This window comes from Neovison vison, chromosome 5, assembly GCF_020171115.1.
Source record: "Neovison vison isolate M4711 chromosome 5, ASM_NN_V1, whole genome shotgun sequence".
Classification (NCBI taxonomy): Eukaryota; Metazoa; Chordata; class Mammalia; order Carnivora; family Mustelidae; genus Neogale; species Neogale vison.
This window is the reverse complement of record NC_058095.1, coordinates 138,781,774-138,796,376: the sequence shown is the minus strand read 5'-3', so window position 1 is coordinate 138,796,376 and position 14,603 is coordinate 138,781,774. Positions and strand designations below refer to the sequence as shown.

The window sequence follows — 14,603 nt, the reverse complement described above, 5'->3', positions numbered from 1 at the left end:
GCCTGAGTTGGCAAAAAAGAATTTAATAAATGTATGATAAACTTTTAGTGTGTAAAATCTATAAAATTAGGAACATAGTAGAGGCAAGCAAACGTATATATGCCTAGAAAAAAAGACAAGAACACTTTTCTCTTAGCTGTACCTCATTCATGCCATGTTTCCCTGGAAACCTAAGACAAATTCAGAAGCTTAAAAGGTGTAAGGCATCTATTCCCCACACAGCAAGGCCCAACATGGAATCCAAAGAAGCAAAAGACTTATATAGGCTTATATAGATTCCCAAACCAGTGTGCCATATATGTGCTTAGCAAGCAGCAGGAAGCAGGACAATTAACTCAGAAAAGTTGGTGAAAAGAATGCTTAGTGTTACTCCAATTACACTTTCCACATTCACCTTCCCAGTGTGCACTTCTTTATAAGAAAGTGAGTCAGACAGGTTAACGAGATTTGAAGGAAGGCTTACCTTCTTTCTAAAAGGTGAATGCTCAAGTAAGGACAGGGAAGGAGAACATTACTACTACCTTAACCTAAGAGCAATCTGTAATTTATGACATTCCACATATTTTAACTTAACTGATCCTCACATTAGTCTTTTAAGAGCAAGGTCAAAATTAATTCCACTAACAGGAGACTTAGAACAGTAAAGTACCACGTAACTCACAAAGCAAGAGCTATAGGTAAGACAGAAGCATCCAAGTCTTTCACCTCTCATAGCCAGTGATCTTTTTATTATACCATCCGTCTACATAAAGAGTGCAGCAGGATAACCTAGAAGGCAGTATTAAATACTACAGTTTACTCTTTAATAAGACTTTACTTTTAAATTTACAAAAGCCACAAGATACTTATTAATTACAAAGGGGAAAACTTTATAATGAAGCTGGCAGACACCACCTTAACCTGATGAGAACTGACATCACCATCAACAAGACATAACTAGATCACTGCCTTCTGATATGATCCACTGAGAAGGGCACATCATTTCTATGGTATTCTTAAAAAAAAAAAAAAAAAAAAAAGAGGGAGAGAGAGAGAAGGGTAGAAGGGGGGGAGGGGAGAGAAAGAAGAAGGCGGTGGCAAGGAGGAAAGAAGAAATGCATAACTTCAGTCTAATCACGAGGAAATATTAGGTAAATCCAAATTGAGAGACACTGAACAAAACAACTGGCCCATATTCTCCAAAAGAATCAAAGTCATAAGAAACAAAATAAGACTAACAAACTTTTCAATTAAGAGCAGACTAAGGCCAGACTAGAGCAAAATGGCAATGAAATACAATATATAATCCTGGACTATAAAAAGGACTCCAATGGAACAACTGGTAAAAACCAAATAAGGTCTGTAAACTAGTTAGTACTATTTCATAATGTTAATTTCCTAATGTTGATCATTGCACTGACATTACATAAAATGTTAACACTTGAGAAATCCACAGGAAAGTTACATGGCAACTATTATTTTTGCAAATTTTTCCTGTTTTAATTTAAGGATGAAAAGTTTAAAAAGTTTTACATTTTTAAAAATCTGGTATTTGTTTTGAAAATAAACAAATGAAAATCATAAATAAATATACATATAATACTAACAACGAGCACTGATTTCTTCAATCACAGAAAAATACTCAATACATATAAATGCACCAAGTTTCAAAGACAGTAAGTTCCTAGACAAGGAATCAATTTCACTGAACTTAATTCTGAACTGCATACCGGTAAATTTCTCTCAACCTCAAGCGATTCCCCTCATTTAAACAATTAGTCATTAAGAAAGACAAGCTAACGGTTTTTAGTTTTAAGACATTTCAGCTAAATTATAAGCAATGAGATGACCAAAACAAATTTTTTCTTATAAACAAAGTAACTTTAATAATTTATAAATATTATATGACTTTCTTAAGGTATAATTACAATTTTTTTAAATTTCTATTTATTTATTTGAGAGAAAGAGAGAATATGTGTGTGTGTGCACAAGCCGGGGGAAGGACAGAGGGAGAGAAGAAGCAGACTCCCTACTGAGAAGGGAACCTGATGTGGGCTTGACCCCAGGACCTTGGGATCATGAGCTGACCCAAAAGCTGAGGCTTAACTGACTGAGCGACCCAGGTGCCCTATAGTTTTCCCTTTCTGGATTCACTTACCATATACAACATCACCTAAACATAGCTTTATCCGGACAGAACAAGTAATCAATGTACTGTTTTTCAGTATGTGTAATGCCCAGATAACCTCTTTAAGAATTGTAACTTTTATGACTTGTCCATAATAGGTGCTCAAAACTGCTTATTAGTGAATACAGATGCTCAATATCATCAATCCTTGGGGAAATGCAAATTGAACCACAATGAGATATTACCAAATATCCATTATAACAGCTAAAATTTTAAAACCTGTCAATACCTCATGCTAATGAGAATCAGAGCAACAGAAACTCACCGCTGGTGGGAATGCAGAGTGGTACAATCACTTTGGTAAGACAGTTAGGCAATTTCTTACAGTTCGGAATTCACATTTCAAAACAATATTCTAATTCCTTTTAAAATTATAACAATTTAATATGTCTTTAACTATGTGTCCCTCGAGTCTAAAAGGAGATAATGGGGATGCCTGGGATGCTCAGTCAGTTAGATGTCTTGTCTTGTGATTTTGGCTCAGGTTCTTGTCTTAGGGGTTGTGGGATCTGGCCCCATGTGGAGCTTCGTGCTCAGCAGGGAGTCTGCTTAAGATTCTCTCTGTCCCTCTCCTTCTAGCCCCTTCCCCACTTAAGTTCTCTCTCAAATAAATTGAGACATCTTTAAAAAAATAAAAAGGGAATAATGCCGATTTTTACTATATGTATTACATAAATAATATAAATAATAGCTAACTAATTTTTACCACAACACACATATATGAAGATTCACACATGGTACAAAAGGCTAAACCTTCCAAGAAAAGTTTTCTAAACAGAGTCCATTACATTTTTAAGCATTATAGTTCAAGGTCATTTCCACAGACTATCAATTATCCAATGGACTAAATCTTAATTTCTAGCTTTTAACTAACAAATAATTGACTCTCATTCCATTGTCTTAAAAACTTTTAAAAATAAGATCAGATACAAGCAGATTATGCATAGATAAGGCATTCTGCTGTGACACTTTAAGGAATTATGAGAAGCAAAAATTATCAAGAGATACAATATATTTCTTTCTTTACATTTTCTGAACATCAACATGCTATTATTTTACCAAATTTATGTGTAAACTTTTTAGGATTACATGTGGTAAGAGACTGAAATGTGGATGCTGTAAGAGAGAAGGGAAGAATTAAACCATCAAAAAGTTCTGATCTGAAATATTTTTATTGATATTCACTGCAGTTTTATTCACACAACTTATATCACTTGAACTGTTTAAGTTATAAACCATGTTAAAGAAAATGTGTCTGACAAGAAGTATTGGTGAGGATATGGAGAAAAAGTGACCCTCACACGGTGTCAGTGGGAATGCAAACTAATACAGTCACTGTGGAAAACAGTATGGCGGTTCCTCAAAAAGTGAAAAATGGAACTACCCTATAATGAAATAATCACACTACTGGGTATTTACCCCAAGAAAAAGAAAACACCAGTTCAAAAGAATATATGCACTCCTATGTTTACTCCTTATTTACAATAGCCTAATTATGGAAACAGCCCCTGGGGTTCATTCATAGATGAATGAAGAAGTGTGTAAAACCCATACACACAAACACACACACACACACACCCCACCACACAAAGTGGTATTATTCAGCCATAAAAAAGAATGAAATCTTGCCATCTGCAACATGGATGGAGCCAGGTGAAATAAGTCAGAGAAAGACAAATATACCATACAATTTCACCTGTATGTGGAATTTAAGAAACAAAACAAATAAGCAAAGTCAAAAAAAAAGGAGGGGGGAGGGGATAAGCCAAGAAACAGACCATAAGAGAACAAACTGATGGTTACCAGAGGGGAGTTGGGAGGGGGGATTAGTGAAATAGGTGAAGGGGACTAAGAGTACACTTACCATGCTGAGCACTGAGCAATATGCGAAACTACTGAGTCGCTACACTACATTGTACACCTGAAACTAATACAGCACCATATGTTAACTGTACTGAAATTAAATTTAAAAACTTAATAAAATTTTAAAAATAAAATATATTTCTGAACCACAGAAACAGAAAACAGAATCTAAATAATAGCTATTAGATAGCTGAAGCAGCATGAAAAACATAACAAGCTGCAATTTGAAGAATAGCCACTAGATGGTAGTGACTACAAATAAATCTATGCTTATCAAAGCAAATAAGCTCAAACACTAGGCTACAACCTACCAGAAAAAAATATATGAGGAAATGAAGCCTGAAAATAATTTATAATTATGGTGCAGTATTTGTAGAATACGGAGCATAAAAAAAGTTATAAAGACATCACTTAGTAAAAACATAGAAAAAGCAGGTAATTTAAATATATGAAATATAAATATGTATTTACATTAATATACCACCAGAGGTCAAAACTAAAGGCAACTAAGTGTGCAGGTTACCAAACATTTGCAAGACTGTTTTTATCATCAAAATGTTTTCAAATATAAAGAAAAAAAAAGGTTAAAAAGAAGATAGTAGAAGTGAAATCTAGAAATAGAGAAATAATCACTAAGCTCTGAGTCATACAGATGTCATCAAATCACATTTTTATACCTAAGAAACAGGTATTTACGCTACATATAGTATAATAAATTTAAATTTCCTTTTCTAATTAAGATTTTTAAAATACATAACCATCGAAAGGATTAGTATTTACGCTAATCTTTTTACAAAGTATGTGGGAAGACTGTTACTAATAATAAAGGTTTACCTGTTCAACTAAAACGAAGAACAAAATTAACATTTACTAGACTAATAGTACAAAACAATAGTTATTTGTAGTCAAAGTATTCATTTCCCTTCCATGGTACCTACAGGTACATCATATCTAACTACAAATTTTAACTAAAAAAACAAGATTTAAATACTATATATACATTAGCTGGTGGCCACGCATAACATTACATTTGAAGAGAAAAATGTAACTACTTTCCCACTCACTGACCCACTTCTGAGTGGTTATCTACTTCAATACTTCAGCAGATGAAATGGAAGAAGGAAAAGAAGCAAGAAAGCCTTTCAAAAAGGAGAATTAATGATTACCCAGACATAAAAGTAACTCAACTCAAGTACGTATTTTCCTTATTTTCTATTTTTAAAGTACTTTAAGTAAGTAATTTCTCACTTTTATTATCAAAATAAATTTTATACTAAAATGAGTTAAATCAACATTCTATGAGTGCTTGATCATTTAACCAGATTGAGGACAGAAATTTATCATATCTAGTGTAATAAATTTACTTCTATAAATACTAGATTTCAAAAACTTAATTTTAGCAATTAAACAATTCAAGTGTCATAATATTTACTATCTGCCAATCCCTGTGTTACGAGCTGAAATAAAAGACTGTAACACAGTCTTCCCTCAAAGTATAAAGTCCATTTTACAAATTCAGGTATTTAAGAATTCTGCAACACGTTAAAATAATCATACTTAGGTTATGATCTTCTAATTCCTTACCACTCCCCCCAGAGAAGATATGTTTGCATTCTTTTGTGTCTCAAATCACACTGTTCCAGTTACCCAGAGTATTTCCTTTTCCAACCCTCCTTCCTGCTTAAAGACACTCAAATGGAAGTCCTTTGCTCCAAAAGCAAAATTTATAGTTTCATTCTGTATGCTTCTACATCACTGCATGGATATGAAATATTTCTCATGCAGAAACATATTTAGCTGAAACATACTTAAATAATTCCACAGAGTCAGCATCTAGCATTATGACAATACACAGCTATAAGTATACTAAATTCTAGGATTTTTATTGCATCATATGACCACATAGTTCTTTCTTAGGAACAATTTATATTTTAAACAAAGCAAACACACAATAACAGTATTTGCCTTTCTTCACTAGGTTACTTTAAATACACACACATCTAGTATATGCAAAAAAACAATCTGGAAATGAAAAATCACTTACTGAAAAACGCCAACATGAAAATCCCATCATTACCCACTCTGAGCTGGTCTGCATCACTGAAGTCATCTCTTGGTTGACACTCTTCCTCCTGAATCTGTAAAACACATAACATTAGAAGAGCCCACTAAAAAACTAATTATAACTTTATTAAGTATAAAGATTAGAATTGAAATAAAATCAGATATTCTCAACTTGTACAGACAAAATGATACAATTAGTACGTCTGGCACAAAGTATGTATTCAAAAACATTAGTAAATAATAATTTTTCATGAGCTCACTTGAAAAGAATAACTTTAAAAGAAAACAAATAAAGATAAAAACTGAACATCAGATTAATGAAAATTTTATCAAGAAAGATGTGACTGACATACTTGCATTGAATGGGAAAGAGGAATTTTCATAATCAGTGGTGGAATCTAAACTGGTATGATCTCTATGGCTGGCAATTTGGCAATATTTATCAAAAATAAAAATGTAGGGGCACCTGGGTGGCTCAGTGGGTTAAAGCCTCTGCCTTCGGCTCAGGTCATGATCTCAGGATCCTGGGATCGAGCGCCACATCGGGCTCTCTGCTCCTCGGGGAGCCTGCTTCCCCTCTCTCTCTGCTGCCTCTCTGCCTACTTATAATCTCTCTCTCTCTGTTCAAATAAATCAACAAAATCTTTTAAAAAAAATGTACAACCCACAACTATATGGCAAATTAATCTTCAACAATGTAGGAAAGAATATCCAATGGGAAAAAGACAGTCTCTTTAACAAATGGTGTTGGGAAAACGGGACAACAACATGCAAAAGAATGAAAGTGGATCACCTTCTTACAGCAATCACAAAATAAAATTCAAAACAGATTAAAGACCTAAATATGAGATAGGAAACCATTAAAATCCTAGAGGAGAACACTGGAAGTAACCTCCTTAACATCAACTGTAACAACTTCTTACTACATGTGTCTCCTGAGGCAAGAGAAACAAAAGCAAAAATAAGTTACTGGGATTTCATCAAAATAAAAAGCTTCTGTACAGTGAAGCAAACAATTGAAAAAACTAAAAGGCAACCTATGGAATGGTAAGAGATATTTGCAAGTGACATATCTGATAAAGGGTTAGTATCCAAAACATACAAAGAACTTAAAAACTCAACACCCCAAGAATGATAATGCAATTAAAAAATGAACAGAGGACATGAACAGACATTTTTCAAAGAGGATATCCGATGGCCAAGAGACACATGAAAAGATGCCCAACGTCACTCATCATCGAGATTTCCTGAAAACTACACTAAATATCACCTCACACCTGTCAGAATGCCTAAAATCAACAACACAAGATGCAATGGGTACTGGCAAGGAACCCTCCTGCAATGTTCGTGAGAACTATTGCAACCACTCTGGAAAACGGTATGGAGGAAGGTTTCTCAAAAAGTTAAAAATAAAACTACCCTACAACCCAGCAACTGCTCTACTAGGTATTTACCCAAAGAATACAACAATACTAATTCAAAAGGGATACACGCATCTCAATGTTTACACCAGCATTATCTACAATAGCCAAATTATGGAAACCGCCTGAGTGTTCATCAAATGATGAATGAATAAAGATGTGGTGTATATATATGGTAAAATATTACTTAGCCATTAAAAAAAAAAAATGAGGGACGCCTGGGTGGCTCAGTGGGTTAAGCCGCTGCCTTCGGCTCAGGTCATGATCTCAGGGTCCTGGGATCGAGTTCCGCGTCAGGCTCTCTGCTCAGCGGGGAGCCTGCTTTCCACCCCCCCCACCCGCCTGCCTCTCTGTCTACTTGTGATCTCTCTCTGTCAAATAAATAAATAAAATCTTAAAAAAAAAAAAAGAAATCTTGCCATTTGCAATGACATGGAAGGAGCTAGAGAGTATTATGCTAAGCAAAATAAGTCAAAGAAAGACAAATACCACATGATTTCACTCATATGCGGAATTTAAGAAACAAAACAAATGATCTATAGGGGTTAAAAAGGTGGGGGGGGGGGCAAACCAAGAAACAGACTCAACTACAGAGCACAAACTGATGGTTACCAGAGGGGAAGGGGGTTAAAAAAGTGATGGGGATTAAGGAGTGCGCTTATGAAGAGTACCAGGTTTTGTATATAAATGGTGAATTACTAAGAAGTATACCTGGAATTAATATTGCAGTATATGTTAACTAGAATTTAAATAAAAACTCAAAAAAAAAAGAAAAAAATGTACACACCCAATGATTCCAGCTCTTGAAATATACTGTACAAATATACAACATATTCCCACTTACAAGAAATGATGTATTAAAGATAATTCATTGCAGCAATGTTTTTTGGATTTGCTCGCTTTTTTCAGAGAGAGAGAGAATCCTAAGCAGGCTCCATGCCTAGTACAGAGCCTGACACAGAGCTTGATAACACATTCCTGAGATGATGACCTGAGCCGGAATCAAGAGTAAGACTCTTTCTTAACAGAGTAAGCCATCCAGGTGCCCTGCAGCAATAATATTAAGAGCAAAGATTAGACACAATCTAAATGCCCATCAATAGTGGGCTCTAGTCAGGAGATAATTCTCCACGAGTCCTTAATATTTTCATACATCTTTGAGGTATTTCCATACATCTTTGAGGTATACATCTTTGGCCACCCTTCTTTCGTACTATCTTTTCAAGGCTATTTACAATGCAGACAGCTTTGGAAGAGTGTCGTTCCCCAGAAGAGAGATGTGGGCATGTGTAGTGACCATTAGAAAATACTGGGTTTGGGGCGCCTGGGTGGCTCAGTCGGTTAAGCATCTACCTCTTGCTCAGGTCATGATCTCAGGGTCCTGATCTCAGGGAGGAGTCTGCTTGAAGAGTCTCTCCCTCTGCCCCTCCTCCCACTCTAGTGCAAGTTCACACTAGTGCACATGCTCAAATAAATCTTCTTAAAAAAGAGTTCGTATCTATAAATCTATTTACTCATCCCATAATTTGCATGCAATCCTGCACATCAGAAACAGGAAATAGTAGAAAACAGTGTTGTTCCCAAGTCTCCTGGCTACTACTGTATTCTCCCAATGAGCATGGATTTAAGAAAGGTGAGATTCATTTACAACCGAATACATACTCAAATGCTAATCGGACCAGTTTTCTCTCTGAATCAGGTATAGAAACCCACACTCAAACATCTTTTGCCAAAAGGAGGGTGCTGGAGCATTGCATTAGAAACTGATGAATTTAAGAGTCTTTATAAATAAGTCTCTTCTGGGGCACCTGGGTGGCTGAGCGGGTTAAAGCCTCTGCCTTCGGCTCAGGTCATGATCCCAGGGTCCTGGGATTGAGCCCCGCATTGGGCTCTCTGCTCAGCGGGGAGCCTGCTTCCTCCTCTCTCTCTGCCAGCCTCTCAGCCTACTTGTAATCTCTGCCTGTCAAATAAATAAATAGGGACGCCTGGGTGGCTCAGTTGGTTGGACGACTGCCTTCGGCTCAGGGCGTGATCCTGGAGTCCCGGGATCGAGTCCCACATCAGGCTCCCAGCTCCATGGGGAGTCTGCTTCGCTCTCTGACCTTCTCCTCGCTCATGCGCTCTCTCACTGTCTCTCTCTCTCAAATAAATAAATAAATAAAATCTTTAAAAAAAAAAAAAAAAAAACATGAGCTCTTTTTAAAAATAAATAAATAAATAAATAAAAATAAAAATAAATAAAATCTTTAATAAATAAATAAATAAATAAGTCTCTTCTGTTCAATTTATTTTGCTTTCCATGAAATTTTCCACAATCTTCAAAAGCTGGCATTACAATGATATCAGAAGCAGTTGAAATCGGAAAATTTTTCTTCTGGACATGTTCCAGTTCAGACTGGGATCATATTACTTTCTAAAAACATGACACTGGAAATGATGACAATGAAAGGTTGGAATAGAAATATTTCAGAGTTTTCTCTCTGAAAACCTGAATTTTTGATTGAAAAATCTGAAATTTTTCTCTCTGAAAAATCACCCTCGTGCTTTTCCCAAAGCAGAAAGCAAGACAATGCTTGCTTCTTTCTCTTCCGAGTTCTATAGTGTGGAAGTTAGGGCAGTAGAGGTCCCAAGGTCAAGTAGCATCCTTTTAAGGACATTTGCCATTTCCAAGGTCTCCAGGGAGACACTCCTGAGAAAAGGAGTTATGCTCTTCTCGTTCATGGACAGTGCATGCATGCAAATAATGCATGTACAACCATGTATGTGCGAAGCAACCTAAAACTGATTTTGACAGAAACTCCACACTACGGATTTATTCTCTTTCTCCCTGATTCTCTCCTCCAAATATCAAAAATCTTTATTGACTGAGTTATATTTTATGCCACTGTCTTAACAAAGACTTACTTTCACATTCCGAGGGAAATAGCATAAATAATAAATTTGAGGCTTACTGTCCTTACTTACGTGCCGAAAGCTATTTATGTTGACATTTAACTGTGTGTTGGAATATGGGAGTGGGAACAGTCATGGAAAGGGATGTACTGATGAAAAAAACCCATCCAGGAAAAAACGCTCACCTATCAGATAATCTGCTCGCTGGGCTCTGGCTAATGGCAGAAGAAGAATGCTTTACATAGAATCACCTTTCTCTCCTTTTGTCCCTCACCTGATTCTAGCTGTTTGTGTAAAGTGATTTTTTGGTGTCTTTTCTTAAACAACATGGGATGAACCCAGGAATCTGAAATATCTCTAAAAAGTCTGAAGCAAGAAAAAAAGGCAACAAACTCTAGCCCTGCTTGCAGCCCACTAAAATGTAAATAATGGGGGCCTGGGTGGCTCAGTCGGTTAAGCATCTGCCTTCAGCTCAGGTCATAATTCCAGGGTCCTGGGATGGAGCTCATCTTCGGGCTCTCTGCTCAGCAGGGAGTCTGCTTCTCCCTCCCTCTCTTCCTCTGTGGCCTCTTATCCCCAAGTAAATAAATAAAATCACTTAAAATAAATAAATAAAATGTAAATAACTTCCATCTGTTCTCTGACCATAGAACAGCATGGATGCATCTCACTGGTTCTCCACTCCTGAGACAGTCACTCCTTTTACCAGAACGAGAATATACACGTATTTATCACTGACTCTACTACCAAGACAGTAAGAGAAGGTAGGACAGGTGGAATCCTTGACCATCGTTCTAAAATTCTAGGGTGGGATGTGTAAAAGGACACACACACACACACACACACACACAAAGTGAGCTGACAAACGTAATCTGAAAACTTATAACTTATTTTTCTGTGATTTTTAACCTAACACTGAGCTCATTCGTGGAGTTACACCAGACTGGCTCTAATACATACAAATGAGTAGGGAAAAAGATTATTTATGATTTTAATTAGGGATCAATCACAGAATCTAAACTATATGAGGAGGGAGATAAGGAGTTCAACAGAGAAGAGGTCGATGGGGTGGAGCATCTAGAGTGAGCAAGTCAGAGAATGGGGGGGTGGTGAAAGCACATGAAAGGAGAGAAATCAAGACTTGGGAAATGTCCTGGTACAGATAAGGATGAGGAGTCACACGAATTAAGATGGGCTACAAAGAAAGATCAGTAGAAACAGAAATAGAAACAGAAATGAGGTAAAGAAATGGATAGGACAGTGCCAATTTCACCAAAAAATAACGACACACATAAATAGGAATAGAGAAGATACTAAATAGAAATACGTGCACACTCTCAAACTCAGAGAACTATTTTTAACATTACTAAAGGTACTAAGAATCACTAAAAACGATATTCTCGAAAGGAAGCCATCAGTTGCCTTACTCTCTGGGCTGTCTCTGCTGCTGCGGCTGCCATGGCAGCAGCTTTGGCCTTCTCAGCTTCATCGTATGTAGGAAGGGAGGTAGCGACACTGTAGGGAGGTGGCACAGGATAAAACTCACTGTAAACTTCTGTATCTGAAAAAAGGGATTAAAAAAAGGACAACCATTAAACTATTTCATAAAATGTTTACAGCCAAAAATGTAATTTAATAACTTGTAACAGGTCACTAAAGACTATTACTGCTTTTTGTAGTCCTATTTTATAAGCTACGTAACATAAATTACTACTACAACGTATATGGTAGTTTAGCCCCATATTTACTATAAAGGGAAAAGACTGATAGCTATCACCTGCAGGCTGATATACAAAACAAAAATATCAAGAATGGAAATTCTAAAAATCTGCGTACAAGGGAAATGAGAAACTCACCACATATGGGCATCCTCTGTACCCACTGCTATGCTAAAAGAATTTAATTTACTTGCTCATAATCTCATAGCCCAAAAAGCAAAAGTATCAGGAATAACAACATTTACATAGTACTAACCATGTAATATACTACTGCTATATACATTAATCTTAGCAACTCTGAGGTCCAAAGAAATAATCTGCCCAGTATTGCACAACCATTAAGTAGGAGAACCCAGGGATTTCCTGAATCCCAGTGTCTCTTCTGATAACAAGTGAGGTTCATTTTTCTACATGTCAGTTTTAGAAACTGCCTGAATCTCTTCAGCAAATTCAGTATTTCTCTTCACTAAAAACAAAACAAAACAAACAAAAACTGAGTATTTTTAGCTCCTTTTTACTCTTGTCCTCCCTTCCCATTCTTCCCCATATCTATCTAGTTTTTTATGAAGAATTTCTCCCCCTCCCCAACTTTTAAACTATTTTTGAAAAATGATCTCCAGAAATATAACACAGTAGAGTAAGTGCAGAATGCTAATTAAAAACAAAAAACAAAAAAAACCACCTGCATTACTTATCACCAAATTGAGCGGTACAAGTGAAATGATAGATACAGGTCAACAAACTGATTAGACTTATGCTAGAATCACTGTCATGAAAAACAGGTAAGTTCTCAGAGTAGTTCATACTATAATGTCTGACATCACTCCTGTGATTTCCTTATTGTAACTATAGTATTTGTACATTTTCTCCATCAGAATTTCTTGCATTTCCAACACAAAAACACACTTCATTCTAGCAATACTTTTCCTGTTGTATTGTAATGGATATAGACTGTAAAATAAAAATTTTAAATGCTATCAATAAGAGCGAAGGATCTGAAGCTGGGCAACTTTTATTCCAATGCTTGTAGCAGTGTAATACTGAACGTTATCCACCAAAAAGGCACAAGAATCATAAACTCTTAGAAATGACTGGTTATTCAGATGTAAAAATACAACGCACAGTCAAATAAACAGATTTCTTTAGGTCTGAAGACTAAAACAGAAGAAAAATTTAAGTGAAAGCAATGGTTATGAATTTTAAGGAACTAACATTAAAATTAGAAATTTAAAAACTGGAACAATGACATACATTATCCAAGAAGAGAGAGATCTTTTACATTAACAACAGATATATGAGTTTTCAAAAAGTTTTAACTCCCACAACAGACAAAAATATCCTATCCAGTAACAGATGAAACTGGGGAAGAAGAACTGTTTTACTACTGCTTTCGTTTCACTGCTTAATTCCACTTATTTTCTGTCTACCCTTTACGGCAGTGGTTCTCAAGCAGAAAACTTAACATCTGAGGAGCTCCAGTCCCAGCTCCTTAAGTTGTATGACCCCAAGCAAATCACTTAAGCACTTTATGAAGCTCTACTTTCTACTCCATAAATCTGAGCCAGCAAGGCTATTACTTGCTATTATATGACAGAATTTAAGAGTATTCAAGAGGACTCTGTAAACTGTAAAGCATTATACAAATGTCAACTATTATTACTGATGCTGCTCAGATCTATAAAACCAGTCAGAAAGTGACCTACTGAAAAACATAAATAATCGCTGAAAATTGGTCCTGCCGATGCTTCAAATACAACACTAAGAGAAGCTGAAAATTAGTATCAATGGTTTTCATTAAAGAGACACAAACTTCTAGAATGACTTTCTTGTGCTCAACTACAGTCATTTTAGTACAGATGTAAAAATAAAATTCTGGGACCAGGAATAACACAGATTGTAAGAATAACTGAACACCCAGGTAGGTAGCAGGATCCACTCGTCTTACAATTGAAAATTATCTAACCTTTAAAAATGGCACGCTTCATTTTCAAAACTATTCTAGAGCAAAGAAAAATGAGAAGCTTCTCAATTCATGCTATGTTGCTTCCACAATATTAATACTAAAATGATAAGAATAGTACATAAAGATCCCATAATAAAACTGCAAAGCTTCTAAAAAATATTAACAAATCTAAATACAGAAGACATTAGAACACAGTGACAATTTATTCTAGGAATACAGAAGTTGACTGGCTTACAGAAATCTATTAATAACATATTTAATTACATAAAAAATTACAGGAGAAAAAAAACATACAATTTTGGATATAGTCCCAAAAAGATGACTCCACGGTTTCTGGCCTCCTGGAGCCATTTCCGGAAATGAAGAAGAATGACAAAGGGAAAGGTCTGGCGTTGGAGGGAAAGAGAGTAGGCAGCTGTGACAGCGCTGAAACTTACTCTATTCTTTGAAACTCTTCCCACCAAGAGGTCGAGACTAATTTCTCAACTGTCTTGAATAAAGATAAAACCTAGTGA

At 35.9% G+C, this 14,603-nt stretch overlaps 1 protein-coding gene across 1 annotated transcript in view; it reads right to left on the bottom strand.

The window, feature by feature from the left end:
* NDFIP2 (Nedd4 family interacting protein 2) overlaps positions 1-14,603 on the bottom strand; it is a 65,030-nt gene that overhangs the window by 14,763 nt on the left and 35,664 nt on the right. Inside the window, 2 exon segments of the mRNA XM_044249943.1 lie at positions 6,075-6,168; positions 11,835-11,968. Of these exon segments, the coding sequence (XP_044105878.1) occupies positions 6,075-6,168; positions 11,835-11,968 (228 nt within the window).